General features: G+C 54.0%; 1 protein-coding gene across 3 annotated transcripts in view; it reads left to right on the top strand.

Moving 5' to 3' along the window:
• CDH22 (cadherin 22) overlaps positions 1–24,575 on the top strand; it is an 86,032-nt gene extending 61,457 nt beyond the window's left edge. For 2 of the 3 annotated variants that reach the window (XM_055722923.1, XM_055722922.1), the window contains 5 exons: positions 2,395–2,531; positions 10,418–10,539; positions 10,853–10,967; positions 19,703–19,954; positions 21,447–24,575. In XM_055722923.1, the coding sequence (XP_055578898.1) occupies positions 2,395–2,531; positions 10,418–10,539; positions 10,853–10,967; positions 19,703–19,954; positions 21,447–21,985 (1,165 nt within the window). In that variant the 3' untranslated portion in view covers positions 21,986–24,575. Of the gene's footprint in view, positions 1–2,394; positions 2,532–10,417; positions 10,540–10,852; positions 10,968–19,702; positions 19,955–21,121 lie in introns of all 3 variants that reach the window. The other variant, XM_055722924.1, reaches the window with a different exon arrangement.
• Positions 24,576–24,779: the final 204 nt, after the last annotated feature.

The raw sequence follows: 24,779 nt of genomic DNA, 5'->3' as shown, positions 1-24,779 counted from the left end.
ACCTGAGAAACAGGGAAGGCATATGGAGAGTTAAGTACCATTTTGAACTGTAACAGTATTAAAAAGTGGATATGTTTGAGGTCAGGTGATGTGGTAGAACAATGGAAGCAGTTGTGCAAATGCATGAATTATGCCATTGGAAAGATGCTAGGTGTTGTCATCCCAGCTTCTGTTCCTCCTTCTAGCAGTACATTGGACTGATGGGTACAAGTCAGAGCGGCCAGACCTTTCCTTTCCCTTTGCAGTGAGCAAGCACAGGGTGGATGAGAGGCTGCAGAATGTGCCAGCACAGTGTCACTGTTCCTCCTGGAGCTGGCTGTGTGCCTGTAGAGGCTGTTTCCAGCTAGGAGTTAGGGCAGAAAATGCAGGATGGCTAGAAAGTCCCTGGCAGTTGCTTCAGAGATGCCTGGGCTTGTACCTGGCTTTGTGTGGCAGATCCCCATTGCCTCTAAGTGCAAGGATGGGGGTGGAAGCCAGCCACATAGGTGCAGAACATGCTAGACCGTGCATGTGCACAGATGCTATTTAAATGATTTTTTTTACATTTTTTCTTAACTGCAGGCAAGTGCTGTTGTATTTTCTCTCTCATCCCCCTGTCTGTCTGAAAGGGAGAAAGCTAGGGAATGTAATCTGGTACTGTAAAACACCTTAAACAGTGTAGAAATGCCTTTGTATGTGCCTCCATCAGAGGCGGAGCTGTCTGATTGTGTGGATAGGTGCCCCACAAGAGGCACTCATCTGCAGCTGGTTCCCCCACCCAGGGCATGGGACAGAAAGGCATGGACACCATTGATGCCTCTGTGTACAGTGGTCATCCTTGCATGCAGAAAGTGAACTGGTGTTCCTCCGCTGTGAGCCACATGGATGAGGCACCCACAGAGCACAGCTGGGCTGTGCCAGGCAAGACACAAGCACCTGGGAAAGCCACCCTGCAGCGTAGGATGCCTCCGCCATCCTGAGCATGCTTCTAGCCTAGAGTCTGTCCTGCTCAGCTCATCGTCTGACACAGCCTCTCAGTACTGTCCTGTCTCATCAGCTTTCCAGCTTGCTTTGTCTCTACATTTATCTTCCTTCTGTTGTTGGACATGTGACTGAAGGCTTTAATTTCTTCACAGCCCTCCTTTTGGTAATTCATCCAATTTATCCTTTGTACTCTTTGCTGTCTTGTATTATTTAATTCTGTAGAGCACTCTGGGATGCAGTGTGTATGAAGGATGCTGTACACAATAACATTGTGCTGTATTGTTTGTGATTTGTAGGCCTTCTGGATTTCTAATTCCGATTGCAGTGGTGGTGTTTTTTATTTGTGTTATGGCTGTGCTTGAGGTCCTCAGCTGGATTGGGCTTCCCTTCCAATCTCTTCCCCGAGGAGCACACATCTACTTGTGCCCTGGTTTAATGTTAGCTTGCTTTATTCCGTGTGTAATGTCTCTGCTGGTTGGAGATCCAGGCAGTCCCAGTGGTGTGTCCTGCGGTTGTGGTGTCATGGCTAAGGTGCAGGGCTAAACCCCCGGTGTGTGATCCTTCTCGTGATCTGTGAGGTTGCTCTTTGGGAAGAGGTGACACAGGGAGTGGGTGGACTGTTGGTGTGGTGCTCCTTGTGCTGTTTGGGGCAGCGCTGGAGCAGCTGAAGGAGAAGAATGATAGCTGTGTGTGAAGGGTCTCTGCTGAGCAGCTGGAGCCAGTCAGAGCTGGAGGAGCTCTGCAGCCTGTTCCTGTGAAACTGGGAAGCCCAAACTGTGGCAAATCTCAGGGGTGCTGGGGATGATGTGCTGTGTTGGCTGTGAGGATGCTGGCTGTTGCCCACTGCTCTGTGCCAGGGTTCTTGCTCCAGTTGCACAGGTTCGGTCTGGATTTGGAGGAGACCTTGCCATTTGTAACTGCTGTAGCTGCAGGTCTGGCTCACAGCCCGCCCACGTGTTGCTCTGTGGTCCTTCAGGTCTCTCACTTGGGTGGGTGCTGTGGCAGGATCAGGAGAGGGGGTTGGGGGGGGTGATGGGCTTCTCAAGCAGGGGTGCCTTCCTCCACTTTCGGTTGGTGTTTTTCCTGAACTTAAAGCTCAGAAGCTTTTCAGGGTCATGAGTGGAGTTACAGCCCGTGATTTCTGTATCGCTCTGTCTGTCCTGAGCATAAGGTTCCCATCAGAGCAGGTTTTTCCCCTTGTCCACAGCCTGTGCTTAGTTCCGCTTTATGCACCAAAAGCCACACTTGAGTTTTACTTGAGGGCCCTGCACTTGCGGCCTGGTAGAAGCGTGGCCTTCGTGTGCAGCAGAGGAAAAGTGAGAGTGGTGATACAGGGCCGGTTGCGTTACATTCCTATATTTTTGGGGCTGGTGGCAAGGTTGGGTTTGGCACATCCAGCTGTTGACTGTTTCCCCTTTTGCCTGATCTCAGGTATGCCATCGACCGCAGCACAGATGCTGAGAGGATCTTTGATATCGATGCCAACACAGGTGCCATTGTGACAGGAAAGGTCCTAGACCGGGAGACAGCAGGGTGGCACAACATCACTGTCCTGGCAATGGAAGCAGGTGAGATGGAAGAATGCTGTGTGGAGCGAACAGTCTGTGCTGGGGCAGAGGGGGAAATATGGGTGCATTCACTGCAGAGGTGACCAAGAGGCAAGTGTTAACACTGAATTAAAAAAAAATAACGCAGCAGCACTAAGTCTGACATCTCCCTAGACAACCTAAAAATACTCTTCCAGACTTGAGCATTAATAAGGGAGCATGGTTGAATAGTATATTTGATGAACACTAATCAAATTTGTTATCTATGCACCAGCTCTGCCTGTCATCCCTGTGCAGCTCACTCCCTACATTCACACCTGCTGAGCGGTTCTGGGGGTTCCCAGGGGTCTGCGTTCACATCACCTGCATCCCCCCTGTTCAGCCATGTGCTGTGGGTGGATGCCCATCAACTGTGGCACAGATAACTGCCAGCACTTGCTTCTGCTGCAGACTCATGGTGGTTGGGACTTGCCGGCTGTACCTGCACACAGGGTTTGTGGCTCTGGATGCCTCCCATGCCCTTGCTCCTTGGTCTCCCTGCCCCTGGTGTGGCTGCAGGCTTGGCAAGGCACGGCAAGGAGAGGCCGGGAGGTCCCTGCACTGCAGCAGTGGGAAGGGGCTGTGGGGGCAGAGTGTCCCCAAGCCCCTGTGCTGGGCACGGGGAGCAGCACTGCTGCCAGGGTTGGTGCTGCTGGGCTGCTCCAGCTCTGGCCGCAGCACTTGGCCTCGCCCTGCAGCCCACCAGGAAAAGCCTCAGGCAGAGGATGAGGGGAAGCTCTTTTGTCCTCTTCCAAAATTGAGCTCCTTTCTGACCCTCCCACGAGAGCCGTGGTGATGGTCTTTTCCTTCCCCTATGGCTGTGCTATCCTTTAGCCTGTATTTACAGTAACTGCCAAAACTTCTCACACCCAACTGGGATTGCCCAGGGAGGGAACAGCTTAGTGGCTTTGCATGTTTTGTTGGTTTATCTTCTCTCCATGTGGTGGGGGCAACGGAGCCTGGCGTGGGTGCTTCCAGCACAGTTCTGTTTGTCTCTTCTTCTCCATTTAAGAAAGAATAGAGCAAACCTGGGTCCTGCTGCTCAGAGGAGCTGTGAATAAACTCCTCTTGATGAATGAAAAGAAAATAATAGCAGCAAAGGGTAAGCTTCACTTCCCTGTGGGTGTTCTGCTGCAGGTAGGAAGCTGCCCTTGGGGCATCCTGCTGCCCTCCATCATGTTTGCACAGTGCCTTGGCTCATGGGCTCTGCATATTCCCATGTGTGGTGGTGGATCGGGCCCTCTGGGCCCCAGGGAGTGCTCTGCGTTCCTCTGTGAAGATGGAGCAGGGGCTTTAATTCCAGGCACCATGCTGGGAAGCAGGAACACTTTGCCGTATTCTTCAAAGTCTTCCACATTTCGGATGCACAAGCCGCCAGGGCAGCCTCGGACATGCTGTGCTCTGCCACCCCATGGCAGCTGGTGCCAGGCTGCTGCCGTGGTGCAAAGCACCTTCTGACATCTGCCTGTCTGCCTGCGGGCAGGAGCCTTCCCCCGGCTTCACTCTGAGACACCCCTCAGGAGTTCTGGTTCTCTTTGCTTGGTCCTGAGCAGGAAGATGCTCTTCTCACTCAAGGAGCCAGGTCAGGGGCTGACTTGGAGCCTAGAGATCGGTTCCTGCTGCAGGGTCACCCTGCCACAGCAGCAGCCATCTGCTCTGGCCAGGCAAGGGGCCAGCAGCCCTGGCCAGACCCCCGCTGCCCCGGGGGGATGTCCCTGGCTCTGCTGCATGTCCCAAGACCCTCAGTGCTGATGTTTTGTGCATGCCAGCTGGGTGACCTGGTGTCAGGCAGGGACGGGCACGCGTGCCCACACTGCCCAGCCGCACCAGAGTGGGGGTCACCCACTGCAGAGCTGTGGCACGTCCTGGGGGCTCTGCGGGGGGCTCTGCCAGCAGTGGCCAGGGGGAGGGCATCACAGCATTGCAGCACAACTCGGCATCCAGAGGAAATGTGAGGTGACAAGAATCAGAAGGACAATATTTACACGCAGCAGCTAGGGTTTCAGAACAAGTCAGTAAATGCTGCGGCTCCCCTCCGGCAGGGAAGCCTGTCAGGCTAGATCGCTTCAAAAGCCAGGGAGACTCTTCAGTGCTCTGACTCATCCGTTTTAACTGCCCAGACATTCCTCCCAGTGACATTATCCTTAACATTTTGTAATCATGAAATATTAATGACTGATATTGAATTTAAAGTACAATTTATGTCTGAATCCTCTAGTGGAAAGGGCAGTTGTAAAGGTACAGCCTTCCAACTGATAGAGGGGTTTCAGCGCAGGGCCGTGCAGCAGCTGTCAGGCTGTGCCTGGCGCAGTGGGATCAGCTGCAGCAGCATGGGCGCAGAGCACGGGGTGGCTGGGAGCCTCCGTCCTGGCATCGGTGTGGCAGTTCCTGGCATCGGTGTGGCAGTTCCTGGCATTGGTGTGGCAGTTCCTGGCACGCAGGTGCCTGGGGCTGGGGGAGCTGTCAGGGCCCTGTGGTGTTTGCTGTGGCGTACAGGTTGCAGCTGGCTGCTGCGGGGTCTGCTGCGTGGCTGGGCAGGATGCTGTCAACTCCAGTAGAGGCAAGTGGTAAAATATTCTTCCTTTCTCAATGAAATGTAAACCTTGCAGGAGTAATGGAGTAAGTTGACCAGGCATCCTGCTGCCTGGGCTCAGGCCTGGCCCCCCAGCTAGTCGAGGCTGCTGGGAAGCTAATGCCTGCACGATTCCCATGGTGCATGGGCATGTGGCCTGGAGCGCACCAAGGTCTTGCCTCTCTATAGCCTTCTCCAGCTGCCCTCCCTGTCTGCTGGCAGGACTGTCCTGGCAAGGGCTTAACAGAGGGCAGCTGATGGAAGGCTTGCCTGCTGACAGCACCTGTGCCAGCAGGCAGCCTGTCAGGTTTGAGCAGCTTGATGCAAGAGCTGTCCCCCACCACCTTTGAGAGCCTCATCTGGGACCCTGCACTGCTGCAGCAGAGATCATGTCCAGGGGTGCATGCCCTACCAGATAACCAAGGACAGTGTATTTGCATCGAAGGAGCAGTAAGAAAAGCCACAGAAGACAGCTGCTGGGCTGCCCGCTGCTGGCAGGAGGGGCAGGTCCCCCCGGTGGGACAGGCACTCCCCAGCGTGAGCTGCCTCAGCTGGTGGGTGACCAGCAGAATATTTGGCCTCACCACGTGGCAGCCAGCAGGAAGCATGGGGACTGTTCAGCAAGGCTGGCCTGGGACCAGGCCAAGTATTTCCAGAGATAAATCTTCATCTCACTCACAAGCTGTTTACCTTCCTTGGGCTAATATTAGTGATTCTCTTCTTGTTTTGCTCTTTGCTCATGTAAAATGATGAGGCCTTGACTGCTGTGTCCACTGCTGGTAATTGAGATGATAAATCTTCCTCCTGGAGACTGGTTTTAATCAGAGCATTGTGTTTGGATGCGATTTAATGACTCTCATGCTGCTGAGTTTGGGCAGGACTCAGGAGAGGTGAGAGCCATTTATATGTTACTTGGCTTAACTGCTGCTTCCGCTTTGCTTCCCCCCAGCTGGGAGCCACGTTTCCAGTTTCAGCCTCTGGTGTAGCTGCCTGTGTCCAATGAGCCATACCCCTGGCGTGCCCCTGCTTCGTCCTTGCCATCAGTGCTCTGCTTTGCAGTCAGGCAGCTGCTCTGACATCTACAAAAGCACCCTGTGCTTCACAGCCGTGGCCTGAGTGCTGGAAAGCAGCGTGGCCCATCCCCATCATCTATTCTGCATTTTTTTCTCCCAGTTTGCTGAGACAGTGAGGAATAAATTCCACCCTGCCTCTTCTGGCTTCCCTACTGATATAAAAATTTGGAACGCATTATTGTACCAATTGGGTCTTGAGGCAGAAGAGGGTGGGTCGTACACTGCCCGACAGCGTCCCTGAGCTGTGCTTCCCCGGGTGCTGAGCCACAAGCAGCAGCCCACAGTCCTCTGGGCTTCCCTCAAAATATGTTTCAGACCCCAGGAAAGCTGCAGAATGTGTGACGGTGTGATATCACTGCATGGCTATGTATGCAGGCAGGAGTGCAGATGGTATGTGTGCTTCAGCAGCGGTTGGACTGAGAGCCTCACAGTAGAGGTTTGGGTGTAAAAATGCAAAGTGCTTTATTGTGAGTATGTGTAAGGGTCTGAAGGGGTAAGGACTGGATCTCAGTGCAGCAGTAACCATGGATCTCCTCTTCCCTGCCACAGCAGGGTGGCTGGGCATCTCAGCAATGCTTTCCCATTACTGTAAGCTGCTGCTGCAAAGCTGCCAGCGCTTGAGAGCAGTTGCCCAATTGTGCTCTGCGTCAGTCCTGCAGGCAGTCGGTTGTCCAGAACCCAGCAAGATGGCAAGCTGCTGTCTTAAACAATCAGATGCAAAACGCCAAGGATATTGTCCTGTTCAGATTACTTTCGTGATTAATTAAGAAAAGAATACTTTGGGATGTGGCTGAAGATCCAGCTGGAGCATCTGAGTCTCAGTCTCCAGTGTCTCCGTGCAGCAGGACTGGCTTTCCCCTGCTCCATAGCTGCTGCCCGTCCCACCGAGCAGCACCTCGGCACAGAGGGGTCTGGCCTGTGCTTGTTGCTTGTCCTGAGCTGCGCTGTTTGTAGCAGTGAGGAAAGTGCAGACGCTGCAGCATGGAGGTGATGGGCAGAGCTCTGTCCTCCGGCCCTAGCAGCTCCAAAATAAAGGAGCCCATGTTGGCAAAGGCAGCTGCCAGTCATCAGCCTGGAGCTCCCATACTGCAGCTGCTGTGTTTCCAGCATGTCCCCCTTGTTCTGTGTGTTTTCCATGTCTTACCTCAGTCTTTTCAGATTAATAGCATTCCAACTCCTGAAGGAAATGCAGAAAAACGGCATGTTTAATTTTAATTTAGGAAAGCGTTTAGGTAGCAGCCTAGTTTCCTCGCTGCTGTCAATCAGGTTTTCTCAAGGCTGACATCAATTAGTTTAAAAATATTGAATGTAATTTTGCCTGACACAACATATTGCAGCCACTGCAAAATATAATTTATTTTAGAAGAAGAAATAATTAAACTAATTTGCATGTCAGTCAGCTGAGCTTTCCAGCTACCGAGGAGAGATGCTGCAATGGAAGATTACTTTTTTTTTCCCTCTCCAGTTGTGCTCAGCCTGGCACGTGCAGCCCTGCGCCCCATCCCCTGGCCAGGTGCCGCTTGGCAGAGCCCTGCGGGGGCACACTGCTGTGCCTTCGACAGCCCTCATCCACCCAGCCTGCTGCTCTGCCTGGCAGGAGTACATGACTGCTGAGCATGTGTAGGGGCGTCTGTGTGTATTTCTGTGCCATGCAGAGGAACACAGGTCAGAGCTTTTAGCTTTGTGGATGTGAAGTCTGCATTAGTTAGGGGCATCACGCCTGTCAGCACAGATGTACTCCAACAATCTTAATCAGGCTTCTGACCGTCATAAATTCAGTTTATGCCACACAGTTACAGAAAACATACTTCAGAGGTGTTTTGGAGATAACTTGTTTCAAATACATCCAACCATTTTTCATATTCTCCACCCTTAAATCTAGGTACTGGCTCAAAGGAAGAGGGAGGTTGATAAAGAAAGCAATTGAGGAACCTTCAAATAGATCATGGTACGGCCAAAAGAAGTCGATGTGTGCCTCACTGGAAGAGCTGACAACGATGCAGTGGTTGCATTTCTAACCTTTATGTTCTTGGAGACATCAAATTTTAACCCTGTCACTGAGCCAGGAGTAAGCCTGAGCCTCAGGCTTCAGCAATTTTGGAAGAGGCAAAAGGAGGGCTTCTTTACGACAGGGTGCATTCAGAAAGGACAACTGTGCTTTGAGCTGCGCTCAGGGGACTGGGACATTAGTTATGGCTCTGGCAGAGGGGTCAGTGCGGGTCCTTGGCACTGTGCAGTGGCGCATGGATGACCCCACTCACGTGCACAGCATAAAACACTCCTGGCAGCTGGTCACTGATGCTGTGGAAGAGAATGGGCCTATGGTTACATCCATCTCTAAATACGCTGAGCACATCCCTCCTGATGCAGCTGAGAGAGGTGATCTTGAAGGGAAACTACTGTGCTCTGGGTTGCCCAGGTGTCCCAGCCTGGCCCTGCAGAGCCTCCACAGCACATGCCAAGCCCAGAGGTCCTGGGTAGAGTTCAGCAGCACTGGCACCAGCTCCTGCTAGCAGCCGGCTTGGGCACTGTGGGGTATTGGGAGAGGAACCACTCCTCCCGATCGCAGTTAGGAAAGAGAAGGAATGGGGTCCCAGGCTCTTCTTTCTCCTTTCTCTTTCTGCTTTTCCTCATCTTTCTCTCGGCAGTGCCTCCAGGGCAATGCCGGCTTGCTCCAGAGCTGAGCAGCAGGGATAGTTATCCATCTTCCTGTGCGCCGAAGAGAGGGTGATGAGATGCTGTCATCCTTCTTCTTTCAGAAATTGAACCCTTTCTCCTCCTGCTCATTTGTGGCCATGGTGGGCATCAGGCACATCCCTTCCTGCCCCGCTGTCTCCCCCTTCCTCTCCCCTGAAAGCAGTTGCAGTTTATTTCACTGCACCAACACGGCTTTTAAAATAACGCATAGTTCCAGGCTTTTAGTCACGACTTCTGCCTCCCTCCCCTGAAAACAAGCATCTAATCACCAGAGCAGCTGGTCTGGGTGAGAGGGAGTGATAACAGGAGAACAGGGTGAAGGCAGCTCTGGGGAGAGGGCTTAGGTTCCTGGCTAATTATGGAGCAGCACTAAATCTCTCCCCTGGGTCCTCCCCCACCTGATCTGCGGGGGCCAGCATTAATTTTATAGACAAACAGGCAGCAGAGCTGCAAGGAGAGAGGCATTGGGTCTGTCACAGTTGCAACCTCTGGGTAAAACAAAGGAGATGGAGTGTGAGGGAGTTCTTATGTTTGGAAGCGCATGAGGTGCTCCAGAAAACATTAGGCCCTCCAGAGTGATTTATAATTTTATAGCGAGGGCTCAATGTACCTTTGCGGTGCGTGTGTGGGGTAGAGCAGCACTGCAGTGAAGGGAGCTGTAAATGTGATCCCTGTCCCATGTGTCATGTGAGCCTGGAACAGCACAGGAGGGTGCAGCTGGTGGCTCCGTGTGCCCCATGGGAGGGGGGTGGGCTGTGAGCCCCCCTGGACTGCTGCCCGCATGAGGCACGGGCTGCCAAGGGCAGGGCTATAGGGGTTGCCCTAGGTCTTGCCATGTGACCCCCTGTGCTGGCTGGCAGATGGTGCTAGTTCAGGTTCAAGCTGCTGCTGGCAATGCAAAAGCCGGTGTCAGTGTGCGAGGCCTGGGTCCCAGGGCAGGAGCCTCACACCTTGACAGAGAGGGTTCAACCCCAGATTGTCTGGGCGTGGTGGAGGTGCATGTGGCAGATTTCATCACTGCCCGCTGCTCTTAGTTGATCCCCCGTTTCACATCCTGGCTCTGCTCGCTCGTCTCTTAGCCTTGCTGCTAGCTCCTGGGGTGTGAGGGTCAGGATCCAAGCCAGGCTGTGATGTTCTCGCATCTGAGTTTGCTTGTCCCCTCTCAGTGCTGTCTGGCTGCAGCACAGATGCTCATCAGCGGCGTGGCCTTTATGTGGGGACTTGCTTGGGGGCTTTCCAGGGGTGGATCAGGCCAACAGCAGCATTTTGGGAGTCCTTGGAACACAGCCCAGCAGTTGGGTTTCTTCACTGGAAAACAGGTGGGGCAGGGCTGAGCGATGCTCTGTGGGCACCGCCGGCCTGCAGCGCCAGTCTGTGCCATGGGCAGGCAGAGGTGCGGTGCTGCGTGACCCTCTGCGCTGGCAGCAGCTGTGCTGGGCTCTGGGCGGCAGGGACGTGGAGGGTTTGCTCCCTGCTAGCAGCACATGGCACTTCCTGCTGAAGCTCTGCTTCCTTTTTCGTTTCAGATAATCACTCACAGGTGTCAAGAGCCTCTCTCCGTATCCGTATCCTGGACGTCAATGACAATCCACCTGAGCTCGCCACCCCCTATGAAGCTGCAGTGTGCGAGGATGCCAAGCCAGGCCAGGTAGCAGGTGTCCCCCAGCCCTTCTCCCGGGTTTTGGTCAGTGCCTGCAGCAGTCTTGTGCCTTGAGCAGTGCTCTGGACCAGTACCAGCCAGCCATCCTTCCCCTTCTGCCTGAATATCTTCCTGTGCAGTTGCTGTCACACTGGGAACAACTTCGTTGGTGTCCTACAGCTAAGCCCATCTACAGGGGCAAAGGCTCATCCCTTTCTGTGGCAGAACCCAGTGATGCTTTGCTGGACCGGACCCTGTGAGCAGGGCTGGTGGGGGAGGCTGAGGAGGCAGCACTGATCTCACCTTGGCTTTCTCCCCACAGCTGATCCAGACAATAAGCGTCGTGGACCGCGATGAGCCTCAGAGTGGCCATCATTTCTACTTCACTCTGGCACCTGAAGCCAACAACCACCATTTTTCTCTGCTGGATATTAAGGGTAAGCCCTGCCGCACCCTTCCCAGTGCTGCAGCCTCCTGGCTGAGTGGCACAGCTGGCTGCGGGGCTGTGGGCTTATGGTCCATCTGTGCCAGGTGGAGCTCGGGGTGCTTTGGGCACTCTGCAAGGCTCCTTGCCAACCTGAAATGGGGGGGCTGGTCAGATAGCGGTTTGGATTTCCTCAGGGAGGCTCTGTCACTTTCTTCTCTGCTACAGACAAGTCCAGAGCTCTTCTTGTGCTGTCTGGTTAGCCTTCAGTGTTTCCAGGGTTTTCAGTCCCTGTCTTGATGCGAAATCTCTAACTTGCCTGCAGGCAAGGAGATGATGTGGATTTACAGATGAACACGTTCCTCTGTTGAGCATTATGATTTATCCTTGTTCAAGGTAAATCCTGGAGCAGGGGTCATCCTGGGGCTACTGTGCGGGTGGGCAGCCCCTGGCACATGGGAGCAGCTCAGAAGGCAGTGGGGCCGTGCAACAGCCAGCCCTCAGCTGTGGTGGATCCTCTGGGACCTGGCCAGCGGAGCCAGATGGTGGCTTAGGAGCACGCGTCCTCTGCATTTCCTAAGGTTTATCCAGTCCTTTGGGAAATGCAGCCAGGCAGGGCCCTTCTGTTCCTCTGGGAAGCTCTTGGGTTCTTTGTGCCTCTGGGCTGAGCCGGTCCCGATGCCTCAACCCTCACCTGCTGCTGTAACCAGTGAGGTGCAACACAGGTTTTGATGGCTGAGCCCTGGCTACTGTTTGGCTTTGCAGACTGCAAGGTCAGGCTGCGTTTGTGTGGACATTAACAATCCAGAAAGGTACTTACCAGGCCGCTTTGTATTTTTTATTGGTGTTTTGGTTGAATTTAGGTGCTGACTGCAGTGGTAAGTACAGCAGGGACCCATGTAGAAACTGGGATCTTCTCCAGCCAGATGTGCACTTACTTGTCAAAGGGGCCGGCCCAGATAGAAGCCAGCCCAGATGGAAGCCAGCAGACCACACTGAAATGCTTCCTTTGTTTTGGGGGTTCTTTTACATTTTTTTTTCTTCTCTGTTTTTGCAGCCTTGTCTGTCAAAAGTCTGATTTAGTTTGTTCTGAGCTTATCAGAGGAGCCTTCTGCTGACGTAAGATCCTGCTTGCTCAGTTTGGCTCAGCATTATTAGGGATAGACAAAATGGAACTTTCAACAAAAAGTTTCAGTTATAATTGTAGAAGGACTGATGTTGCTTTGTGTCCTAAAGAGTGCAGCTGTCTCTGACCTGAGTCCCTCCCCCTGCACTCATGGGGCAGCTGCTCACAAGACCTTTGCTTCTTATCGTGTAAGCAAGCTTTAATCCTCTGCAAGATTTTGCCCCACATCCAGTGATTAACTTCCTTCACTTTCTCTGAAGGGATTTATCAAAATGTCCTTGAGCGTGCTGAGTTGCACCCTGGCGTCCATCCCTACCTAGACCCCTCCAGAAGCTCCGAGGGGCCTGGGGTTGCACTCCCACTCCCTGCCCTGAGCTGGGATGTCTGCCACGGCTGGGTTGCGATCCCAGAGCCATCACTGCTGCTCAGCTGGTCTGGAGTTTATCAGGTGCTGCTTCACTGTCAGGTGCTGTGTGTGGATCAATCAAGCATCCCCTGTTCGGGCAGCCAGGGTTCACCAGCAATGACCCAAAAGCTGGCATTGCAGGAGGGTGCAGGGCACAGGCTCCTGTGCTCCAGCCTCCTCCAGAGCTGCTGCTCTCTTGAGTGGGTGAGGCTCTTGTTGCACGGGGTAATCCTTCATGCTAAACAATCCCACAAACTTTGCATGTGGTACAACACTGCATAAAATGAGTAAAAGCTGGCATTGCCTCCCACCTTCTGCTCTCGGGAAAACAAATGCTGTTGCTGCAGGGTTATTCCCAGTTTGTTTGGAGACCCTCCCAATTGCGAAGCAATGCAGTCTCCCACAGCAAGGGGAAGCAGCTGCCTGTGCAGATGGAGGCACCCCTCACTCCTAATGTGTGTGTGTGTTTTAGTGCCATCTTCTCTCCTTTGATTTCTCCTCCCATACCTGCTTCTTCAGTCCACTGAGCGCACTGGGTGTGCTCACCTTCGCTCCCTGCTCTAAAGGGTTCCCTTGCTGCATCCTCCTTTGTCCCCCCTTGCCTTCCTTTCGTGTGTTCACCCCTCTTGCACTTGTCTCTACTCCTCCATATAAATATCAGTGGTGACAAACTGCTACCACCAGCCCATCTGTTTCTTTGTACAAATTTGTAGCCAGTTTTGAAACGTGATTTATAAATACTGCTTTTGCAGCCAAGGAGTGACACTGATGGATGTCAGCACAGATGGATTCGCTAAGCTCTTGCTTAAATCCTTCTCTCTTCTGCTTTGCACCCACCTCCCTCGGCTCCTACAAGGCAGCAGAAAGCCACCTCAGAAGAGTGATTTGTCCTTAGCATGGCAGGGACCAGCGTCTGCTCAAGAACGTTCTCGCTCCAGTTGGTCAGGCAGGATGGCTACAGCCAGCAGTGACTTAGCCACAAGGTGTCCGAGGCTCCGAGCTGGCTGCAGCGCAGGGGGGCTGTTGCAGGGGGGCTGCTGGGGCAGGCACCTTGCAGGCAGAAGGGACCCTGCAGGAGGCTGGGGAAGCAGAAAGAGAGCCGATTAAATGGTAAAATGCAGAGCCCTGTCACACAGGTGGGAGCAGAGCCAGGCAGGGTAGCACAGGAGGGTAGAAGACGCTGAACACTGCCTGGGCTCTTCTAGGGCTCCTTGTGGGCAGCATGGAGGAAGCCTGCGAGGGTTTTGAGAAAAGCCCAAGGTGGTTAATGGGGCAGCCTGTCCATCAGATAAGCTTGTGGAGTACCTGCTAGTAAGTGGGCACATGGCAGGTCTGATGCTGCCACGATACAGTTACGATGGTGCTACTTGCCTGAACCCTGCTGGGTCAGGCCCCACTGCAGCCAAAGCTGTACCGAGTGGGGACAGACCTTGCACGTGCCTGCAGGTAACACCCGCAGCCCTGCTTGCTAGCTCCCAGTTGCATGTGGAGCTGCCTCGGCTCTGATGATTCAGGCCAGAGATACAAGAGCAAAAGGTGACCGTGCAGGAGACTGCGTTAGCCGAATTACAGCTGGTTCGCAGGAACCAGACTTTCAGACACAGTGCCGTTTCCTACTGGTATCTCTTCTTACTTGCTTTTGTGCTGTCTAAGGGAGTGCTCAAGCAATTCCTAATTCATCAAACAAGGAATAAATGTCATGTGTGGTAACAGTGGCTGCAATTCAGAAGGAAGATGCCCAGCATATGAAGTGCCTGAAGGAAGATAGAGAATTGGAAAAGCTGACCTCACCTGGGTCCAACTGGTGCCATTCCAAAGGCATTCACCATCCTCTGCCTCTGAACTCGCCTTTTGCTTGGTCTTTCTGGCCTGAGAAAATTGATCACAGAAGGATCAAAATCAAAGGCAATTAAAGCCTTAAATCGTGTTCTCCAAGAAATGCTAATTGTGTTGGAAGGGATGGTAGAAAGCATCCAAGCCCATCAACCTGGAAGGGGTGCTGGCTAATATGGAGTGACACATGGAGCTACTGACTCCGGTGCTCAAGGGCTAGGCAAGCAGATGTCTGAACTCTCTGCAGGTCTCATTAGGAGCATGTAATGGGTGATAGAAGATCTGAAAATCATAACAATCAAAAGCAAAATGTTAGGATTCAAGGATTGCCTTAGGACAGAGGAAGCGGTCTCCAGCCCCGCAGGGATGCTGTTCTCGGCACGAGCAGTGCAGATGCTGTTCTTTTTTTGAGGGAGGAGACGGGGGGCATGAAAAAGAGCGTCGAATCTCTGCAGGGGCTGAGCAAAAGGCAAATGAGCAGCAGTGGTGCTGCAGCCTGGCACCCGGAGAACTTGAGAGAAGGAAGAAGCAAAAGGGAAAAATACGTCTCCTACCAACTGCACCCACCTGGGGCTGGAGGAGGGATCTGCTGCTTTTGGGCAGCTCCAGCAGCAGCGTGGCCATGGGCCTGGCCAGGAGCTGCGTGCACCTCCTGGAGCTGGTGTGCCCGGGCACTGGTGCTACGGAACAGCTGCTGGGGAAGGGGAAGGGAGTGTGGGAGAGGGCAGGGATCCTGAAATCCAGACTGGACGTAGCTGGCTGCCTTCTGCCATTTGAGTTATGAGAAGTGTTTATTAGTCTGTCTTTGAAGCTGCCAAGAGCCTCTTTCGAGAGGGAGTCTGAGAGACTTAATTATTTTATTATTCCTAGTGATGTTACACTACCACCAGAGTATATTTAATTCCTAAACTTTCCTCCTATGGCAGTATTGATGGGTCCCTGCACACTCAACTCGTGTTGGCTTCTGCCTTGTCTGGTGACTTGCTCCTCAAGCAGGCAGAGATGCCATCTCCTGTCCATTGCACAAGGTAGTATGATGCGGCACAAGAGAGCATCACTGTGTGGTCAGGGAGAGGGTGGCATAGGAAACCTTCAGAGGCTATGCCAGTTTGTGTAGCAAGATGGCAAGGATAGTAAATGGTTTGCCTCAGGGCTTCAAAGAGCACATGGCACCACCTTTAGAGTGGTGTGACTGAGCACAAAGTGCAGCCTGACGAGGACTGGGCAGGAAAACCCAAGCGTAGAGAACCAAACTCATGTATGCAGGAAAGCTGGGGATTATTGTCTGCTCAAATTTCAGTGCTACCTCCTGGGAAACACTGCTCCTCAACCTCGTGACCCCAAGAATGGACTTAGCAGAAAGCTGCTACAGAAGAAGAGACACAAGAGGCTGCAGGGTTGGGCCTGTCTAGCTTTTCTTTGCAAGGACTCAGACTGTGCCAATACAAACAAATCTACGCCAAGATATACATCCTGAAGTGACTGCTTTGGGCCAGCTGCATGTAAAGAAACAACTCTACCAAGACAAATTACATTGTTTTGTAGGAGGTTGCTTTGGATGCATTTTCTAAGATACTTTTTCCCAGATCTGGGCAAAATTTTCTTCACTTCTGTGGTCAAATAGACTACATTGCATGGCAGCAGCACTGTTTTTTCTGGAATATCTTTCTTGGAAGGGAATACAGAAGTTTGCAAATAACGGGTGTAAACACCCAACAGAGAAAACAGTTGTCCAGGGAGCCTGGGGATCCGTGGGCATGGTGCGTGGGAGGTGGGAGCTGTCTCAGTGCCTGGAGGGGGCCGCTCTGCCAGCCTGCGGTCTGGTGTCCAACCTTGGTGAGCAATGTCACAGGTGCAGGTGTGAGATTTCTGCAGATCTTTCTTCTGTAGGAAGCGCTTATGTCAGCCCATTTGAGACAGCAAATGTAATTTCATGATGTTTGAAATAGTGTTTTGTAGTTGTGATTTTTGTCCCTCTCCCTAGCACCGAGTTTTGGGTTGCAGAGCAAGACCTCAGCCCCTTCCTGAGCTGAGGTTTCTCAGAACAAAGCTGTTTGTCGTGCTGCTGATAAATATATTTAAGTACTGGCTGCTTTATTTTGGCTTTGTGGGTTCAGCAGTGAAAATATTTCTCCTTCCCGTACTTGGAGGTGAGGGGGCTCAGCAGTGCAACGCGCTGTCTGGGCAGTCTCAGCTGAGATGAAGTTAGTGGCTGCCTCTCTGCAACGTGCACATGTATTTCCCCTTGGTTTCTAGAGATTGTTTCTAAAAATACAGCATGCCTTGTGGCAGGTCCCTAACAGGAGCTGGAGCTGGCTGTAAACAGAAGGGGAGTCGGCAGCTTTCTGCTGCGTTTCGAGAGAGTTGAGGAGCTGGTGCTGCGCCTGCATTCACACAGCACTAATGGGGGGCTCCCCCGGGTGCTGGGAGCACTCCCAAGCACAGCATTCATCAAGCCTGTGCCAGAGGTGGGCCAGGCAGCACGGGGAGGAGCAAGGCTGTATGCATGGGCATCCTCCGAGCCAGGATCCAGCCACAAGCTCAGGATGGGTACTTGACTGGTGTGCAAAGTGAAGGCGATCTTCCTGGGCTGAGCGCCAGAGCCTTGCTCACTCACAGCAAGTTGGTCTGTCCCATTTGTCCTGCGGCTTCACGTCCACTAGATCCAGTTGCCCGAGGCTTATGTTTCGCTGGGCTAGCTGGGAGTTAGTTCTGGCCTCTTGCTCAGATGGTGCTGTTAATGTATTTCTATCTCCGTGCTATGCTGCAGCAAGCTGAGGGTGCAGCACCAAAGGAGATCTTGTTACCTTTGTGTAAATTATTAGCATAACAATTATTTTTCCTAGCTCATCCCTGGTAGGCAATAGGCAGCTTCTCGGCAGACTCCGCTGCTGGCAGGCTGTCACGCTTGCTCCAGCCTCTCTGCTGCCCGGGGACTGGTGCTCCCCTGCTCCTGACAGCTGTGCCAAGTTGCCTCTGTGCTGGTGCCATGTGCTGCTCCAGGAGTCTCAGCCGTGGTGGTAGGTGTCCTGCAGGACCAGGCGGCTGCTCAGGCAGAGGGTCGATGGTACCTGCCTCGTGTACAGAGAAGCTAGGCAATGTGTGTGGTGCAGAAAGATGGTGCTGTCTGCTGTGGGCAATCCCTTCCATGGGTTGGTGACACAGCAGCACTGGGATCACATCTGACTCGAAGCGTGGGTCAGTGCTGGGTGCTGAAGCCTTGCAGGCAGAGCGCTGCTATTGCATGCAGTATCTGCAAACTGTCCCCAGATCAACTTGTACAAGCATGTGCCTTGTTGCTGTCTTCTGCTCTGTGTTCCTGAGGATGTTGCCTGCCTGAAGTCTGCTGCTGCAAGCTGGGATGAGTGAGGTTACCTGGAAAATTCTCTTAATGGATAAAAGATGCTACATCCAAAGGAAGAGATTTTTTTCTAGTGACCTGCAGCACAGTTCTGTGTACATGAATAAGATCTGGTTTTGAATATCACCATTGTGGCATTCAGTGCAGCCTCCAAATGTTGGCTGGTGTGGTCTCTCTGGTGTCCTTGCCTTTCCCACTTTGAGCTCTCCAAGGCAGACCTGCGCTCTCCGGTGAACTGGAAGAGATTACTTTTTCCCTGTGTTGTTTATGCTGGAATCCCAGTGCTCCCCAGTCCCAAAGGCTCTGCTCTCCCCAGCAACATGGCCATATTCTGGCAATGCAAGAAAACTCTGGTAGGCTGAGTCCAGAAACCTGATGGTAAGAAGCAACAATCCGGTATTTAGCACCATGAGAGCTGAGTGCTGTTCTGGGCACAAGCTCGTGCACTGTTGCCTCCCTGCTGGGCACAGACAGCCCATCTTCCTCACTCTTGCTGCACCGAGTGTGCTCGGCTCCAGCACATATTGGGTGGGCTTCTGACACTCAGCATGGGGGGCACAGGCTCTTCCAGGCTGCCCTGAATGCCCTCGCTTGGTCTTTGCTGAAGTTGGCTGCTGCAGTCCTGCGGCCAGGTCACCTGTGCCTCTACCAGTTTGTACTGGCAGAGCTGGGTGAGGGCTCAGCACTGGCGTCCTGCCAGACTCTGCCCGAACTGTGTTGCCTGCAGCCCTGAGCAGCTGTGGGGGTAGGTTGGCTCTGTGCTCTGCCCTGGCTGCTGCACAGTGCCTCTGGGATCTGCCCCACTTCCATCTAGCCGCTGGATTGCCCCAGTCCTGCAGCTAGCTCAGCCTGGAACTGCCCCTCTGCTCTGTTCCTGGCTCACCTCCTGTCCTCACCATGCCCCGTGCACTCCCATGCAGCACCTGATCCAACACGGCAATTTCCGTGGTGGCAGGCAGCCCAAGAGCCAGAATTAGAATAGATGTCTTTTCCGATCGAAGAGCTGATTGATACGGAAAGGGACCAGTCCAACATAAATCAGGTGCAATGAGGAGAGAATCTGTAGACAGCAGCACCTTGCTGTGAGCCGGCCAATCTACGTTTTATTAGATAAAGACTGCAGACAGTCAGCAGCAACTTCTGACATCTGGCCACAGTTGTTCAGCTACGATTCAGTCCTGTCCTGCCCACTCTGCTGCTGGCTGGCAGCGAGTAGTGCACATGAGCAGTGAGCTGAGCAGATTTTCAGTCCCTGTTCCTACCTTCCCTGCTCCAGGTCTTCTGGGCGCAGCTGCTGCTTGGGTTCATCTCTGACACCGGGACCCTGGAGGGTCCCATGAAGTGGCTGTGTTAATGGGATTGTGATGGGTTATGGTCTGCCGGCTGAGTCCCTGAAACACCAGGGTTTGAGCAGATGGGGAGGAGTACAGCTGGCTCAGCTGGGAGACTTGGAAGGAGCTCTGCCTGCTCCTTCAGATGTTAAAAGGGTCCTAGGGATGTTTGGCCCTCCAGCTGAGGCAGGACCCTGGTGCTTGGGTTTGGAAACAGTAACTGCTCTTGCAGGTTCAGTGCCACCTGAAGACCCCCGTCCATGCTGGTGTCCGTGTCAGCAACTAATTTTTATCCTGATTCCTGCTCTGTGCCACTCTCAGAGGGTCTTCTGGGAGGTTTTCTCCCCCCTCTCTCTTCTCTGACTGGTTTGTTTGTCAGCACAGCTCAGACACTCATGTGCTCCTGCTCCTGTGTTGGGTTTGCTGTGCCCTGGGCATGCTGGTGGGTGAGATGCTGGGCAGGCCCCGAGATACCCAGTGAAGGTGCATGTGCTGGAGTGGAGCTGGCCGCCTCCGGTGCTCCCTGCTCCCCTGTGACAGACAGGAGGGAAATCCTGTCCCCTCTTCGGGTGGTTGCTAGGGTTGGTGCATGAACAACTGCTGTTCATCTTGAGCGTGGAGGAGCTCATGGCGAGTCCTGCTGGCTCTGCTGTGAAAGTGACTTTGCTGTGGGTTTACTTGTTCTCTGCAGACAACACAGCTGCCGTGCACACACAGAGAATGGGCTTCAATCGCCAGGAGCAGGACGTGTACCTGCTCCCCATTTTGGTGGTGGACAGCGGCCCTCCGGCCCTCAGCAGCACAGGGACCCTGACCATCCGCATCTGTGGCTGTGACAGCAATGGGGCCATCCAGTCCTGCAACAGCACAGCCTACGTTGTGTCAGCTACACTGAGCCCTGGCGCCCTCATTGCGCTGCTGGTGTGCATCCTCATTCTGGTTGGTGAGTGCCTGCCTGTCCCCTGGCCTCCTGTCCTGTCCCATCTCCTCCATCCAGCATCACACAGACGAGCGCAGGCAGTTGCTGTGGGCACAGTGTTGGCCTCTCTACTGCCTGTGCCCTTGCTGGTAGCTGCAGCGTGGCGGGCAGGAAGCCTGGTGCCCTGCCAGTGGGGGATCATCAGGGAAGCTCCCATGTTTGGGGAAGCTTCCGTGTTTGTTTGGGGAAGTTCCCGTGTTTGCCCCAGTTCTTGGGCGCTGGGTGCAGCAGGGCAGCCAGAGCGGGGCTCCCTGTGTGCAGGCAGGTGTGCTGCTGCCCAGTGGAGGTGGAGAGCTGCTGGCTTGCTCCCTACCTTGATGGGCAGGAGCCAAGAGCTGCTCACTGGCTGCTGTGCTGTGCCCACTGCAGGAGTCTTGCAGCAGATGGGGCACATGTGTGTCCCGGCGTGGTGGCCAAGGGCAGCAGGTGTGGGGTGCGCAGTTGTGCTTTTACCTTGGAAGGCTAGTGGGGGTCAGCATTAGAGTGTGCATGAACATGTGGATAGGATGCAGAGCCGGGGGGGCGGGCAAAGCAGAGTGTTGCCCAGGCCAGGACCTGCACCCTGGGAAAGCTGCGGGCTGCCACTGACATGCTGGCACAAGCTTGTGCTGGGCTACCACAGCACAGTGTCAAGGTGCAGAGGAAACGTGGGCTTGTGCACATGTGGGAAGGGGCTCAGAGAGAGGGGCATTGCAGTGCCCTCGGGTTTAGCATAGGGCAGCTAATGGATGCTGCTGCTGAAAGCCCTTGGGCACCCGTGCTGGCTCACAGCGAGCTCCTGAGGGCTGTCTGGATATCTGTGGAAGCCATCATGTTGTTCAGTGAAGTCTCCTGTCCTTGGTACATCTCTGCTCCCCATCTCCTGTTGTGTCTCCGTTTAGAAAACCCTTTCCCACAGGGTGCACTTTACACTGGTTTCGTTTTCCAACGCAGTGCAAACAAATTTCTGCTTAATTGCCCAAACGAATGAAGTGCACATCGGTGCTTTAAAGGTGATGGGATGAATGGATGATGATCCAGGACACAGCTGCGGCTCATTGCTCAGGCTCTGTGCCATCTGCTCCACATTCACCCTCCCAACATTTGGCTGCTGCTGATTCATGCACCCCTTTTCCTACTCATCTTCTGCAGAATCCATCCATTTGTCTGTCCAGCCAAGCGTTCATCCTTCTGTCCCTCCTGTCTCAACGGTCACGCTGCATGGGAAGGGGAGCTCCTAGTCTGCACTGGAGCCTGGGCAAACCTCTCTCCAAGCCAGTGACACAGCACAGCTGCTACTTGATGAGCCTGGCTAATAGGAACCAGCTGGCATGCCGGCAGTCTTGGCTGTGGGGATCCCTGTGCCAGAGGGCACTGTGCCTTTGCACCCTGCTGCCACGCACGGGCTGTCCTCACCCCCACAGAAGCACAGTTGCACGAACCCCTGCGCCCGTCTGACCGTCTCTTCCTTTCCCAGTGCTGGTCCTTCTGATCCTCACGCTGAAGCGGCACCACAAAAGCCACCTGACATCCGAGGATGACGAGGACATGAGGGACAATGTCATCAAATACAACGATGAAGGGGGTGGCGAGCAGGACACAGAGGCATATGACATGTCAGCCCTGCGCAGTCTCTACGACTTCAGTGAGATCAAAGGTGGCGATGGGGGTGGGGGGCCAGGAGAGGGGGGCCTAAGTGGAAACTCGGCCTCTGAGCTCCATGCCCTCCCACAGTGGGTGCAGAGCCCAGACCTGGACTTCTCCATGTTCAGAGACTATATCTGCAGGAAGGTGGAACAGGCAGATGAGGACCTCTCTGTGCCACCCTATGACTCGTTCCAGACCTATGCCTTCGAGGGCTCGGACTCCCCCGTGCCTTCCCTGAGCTCCATCAACACCTGGTCCAGCAGCTCAGAGCAGGACTTCTCCTACCTGGGGGCCTGGGGGCCACGTTTCCGGCAGCTGGCAGCACTGTATGCAGGGCGCAGGGGTGAGGAAGACAGTGAGGAGTCCTAGCCGTCCCACCCAGCCCCCACGAGGCTCCTGGCACCTCCTGGACCTGGGCTCTGTGGCACGTGGGGACAGTGTGTGCCCCCATCCAGGCTCCACAGCTGCTGCAGGGAGGCTGTTGGGGGGGCTGAGGGGCATCAGGCAGCGTGCTCCTCCGCAGCTGTCTCCTGCCCCGGGCACCTCGGCATCCATGCAGTGAGGCTGGAGCACCCATAGGAGCCACTGCGGCCATCATCATCTCCTTAATACCAGTCTCCATTAAAGCACTGTGCATTAATTTAAGAAAGAGAAAATCTAATTCAAGAGAGTTTGGAGGGGGCTTCTTCCCCACAGATTATCATTTAAATTGATGTGTTCAGTGAGCCCTGATCAGGACAGAAAGAGCAAACCGGGAGCCTTTTGTTGTCTAAATTGTTTTTGTCACTTGAGTCAGAGCATCTGAAGTGCTTTGATTTCTTTAAGAGCTTTCCTTGGAAAGGGAAGCAGGCTTTTAACTTCTGTTCAGCTTTTTCCCCCTTAAGTTCTGTCACTCTTTGGAGCCCTCTGCTCTGTGTGCGGGCTCCTCGGCAGTGCCCAGCTGCTGGCATGGCTGGATATGGGCTCCAAGGTCACGTCCTGCACAGAGCAACTGCTGCACTAGAGTTCCCTTCAAAACTCACTTTGTCTCTAAGCTGCAATTGCTTCGCCTCTCCGTTCTTAGACCTTTCTTGTACTCATCAAAGATGCTTGTGATCTGAAGGGGCTTTCTCCTTCCCTGCAGAGCAGATATTGTCTACAAGGTCCCGGTGTGCCCCACGGGCCCCAGTGACAGATGGGGGTGTTCCGCCTGCCACTGAGGCACGGTGCTCTGGCCAGAGCCACAGAGCGGCTGTGGTGCTGTGAAGCACCATTGGAGGGGCATGGAGGGGCACTCCCCAGGTTGGCTCCGCCAGCCCCTCGGCTGGGCTGGGGTCTGCAGGGTGCTCAGCGCAGCACTGGCTTCCTACCAAACGGCATGAACTGTGCAGGGCAGAGGGCAGGACTTTGGTGCTCCCCAGCCTTCAGTGGTAGGAGAGAGCTGCGTCCCATCTAAAGGACCATGCTGCAGGGTGTGAGAGAACCCCAGCCTCCTGGTTTGGAGGGATAATTCCTGCATACACCCAGCTGACAGCAAAGCATCACCATTGGTGATAGAAAGGCCATTCCCAGGACATGCACGTAAAGCCAGATCCTGCTGGTGCTGGTGTGTGGCCAAGCTGGTTGCCACAGGCTGGGCAGTGGGTCTGTGACACCTCGAGGTGCCTGGGATGTCCCCACCCTGGCGCATTGCCCTGCCAGAAACCAGCATGAGCTCCCACAGTGGGGCTGCCTTAGCACAAAATCTCTGGTTTCGGGAGGCAGGTCAGGAGGCGGCTGGTGGGATGCAGGCTGCAGATGATGCTGGAGGGAAGTGCTCAGTGCCCTGCGCCTTTCCAGCCTCCTGACTTTCCCCACGATAAATTCAGCAACTCCATTGAGCAACACCCTTGGGCAGCTTCTCAGGCCATGCTGGCTAGTGCAGCTCCTTATCTGTTGAAGTTAGAAAAAAAGATGTCATTTATATTATTAATAGGAAACTGATAAGGTCTTCCAAGGCCTGACATATCCTGGGCTTGTCATTGGGTTTGTCCTTTTAGTTTAGCCACAGACAGTGTTTTCTCTCCTTGGAGGTTTAACTGTAAATGTACATGCGTGTTCATTTTTTTACTGTGTTTTGCTTCCCGGCTGCTCGTGTTGGTCCTTTGGCTGCAGCACGCGACCTGACAGTGGAGAGGGGCAGGACAGGTCTTTGCCACTGCTCCTGCCCTTGGCTGCTCCTGCCCACTGCCACCACGTCTGCCCACAAGGGAGCTGCAACTTGGCTTTCACGCTGGGACCAGGAGCTTCTCGCTTCTCAGGGTCTCTCCATTTCCCCCCAGTGAGGCAGCAGGCACCCACTGCTGGCACCTGCGCCCCAGCGTGCTGCTGGTTCACTGTGATGATGCTGGGGGGGCAGCGGGGCCAACAGGCTGCTTCACACTGGCCCTTGGGTGCCGGCACTGGCCATGCCACCTCGGGCAGGTTATACCCTGCACCCCGGAGCAGGAGGATGAAGAAAGCCCTCTCTTTCCTCAGGAACGTGTTCATGTTTTCCCTCTGGGCTGAAGAGCTGTGCCCGAGCCCCTCCAAAGCTGGCCCTTCCTCTAGCAAAAGTGTTGTGCAATAGCAGGGCTCTGTCCTTAGGAGATGGGGTCTGACAGGGTACATGTTTAGCAACCCTCCCACCGGGTTATTCCCCGTCCCCAACCAGCCAGTCCTCTCCAGGGCGCATGCACGCATGTTTGCGTTTTAATTTGTCCCACGTGTAAATACGGGAGGAGCGCAGTGCTAAGCGAGCCAGCTGCTCCACACAGTGCTGCCTCACACTCCCTGCCCACCCGCACCCGGCAGGAGGAGCTGGCAGCTGCCACAATGTCTGATGGAGTCACTTTGGTTTTCTTTCTCTACCCAAATGAAATTAGAAGGTTGGTTTCTTCACCCTTGTTATTTTTTCAAGGTCTTTCTGGGACCTGGAAATAAATTATTTCTTTGTCGTCTAGCTTGAGTCTTATTTGCTTATTCTGTCTTGTTTTGTTTCCTCACATTGCACTGTTACCGTGGTCCCATCAGCACCTTCCCCGAGGGACCAGGCTGGCTGCCCTGCCACAGGACAGGCCATGGCACAGCCCGTTCCCTGCCATGAGCCAGCAGCTGATCCACCTGCCTCCTGCCGCACATTCCTGCTGGCAGGATACTGTTTCCT

The sequence above is a fragment of the Falco cherrug genome, chromosome 10 (genome assembly GCF_023634085.1).
Source record: "Falco cherrug isolate bFalChe1 chromosome 10, bFalChe1.pri, whole genome shotgun sequence".
NCBI classification, from domain to species: Eukaryota; Metazoa; Chordata; class Aves; order Falconiformes; family Falconidae; genus Falco; species Falco cherrug.
Note: the sequence above shows the minus strand (reverse complement) of the source record. Positions and strands in the feature narration are given on the sequence as shown.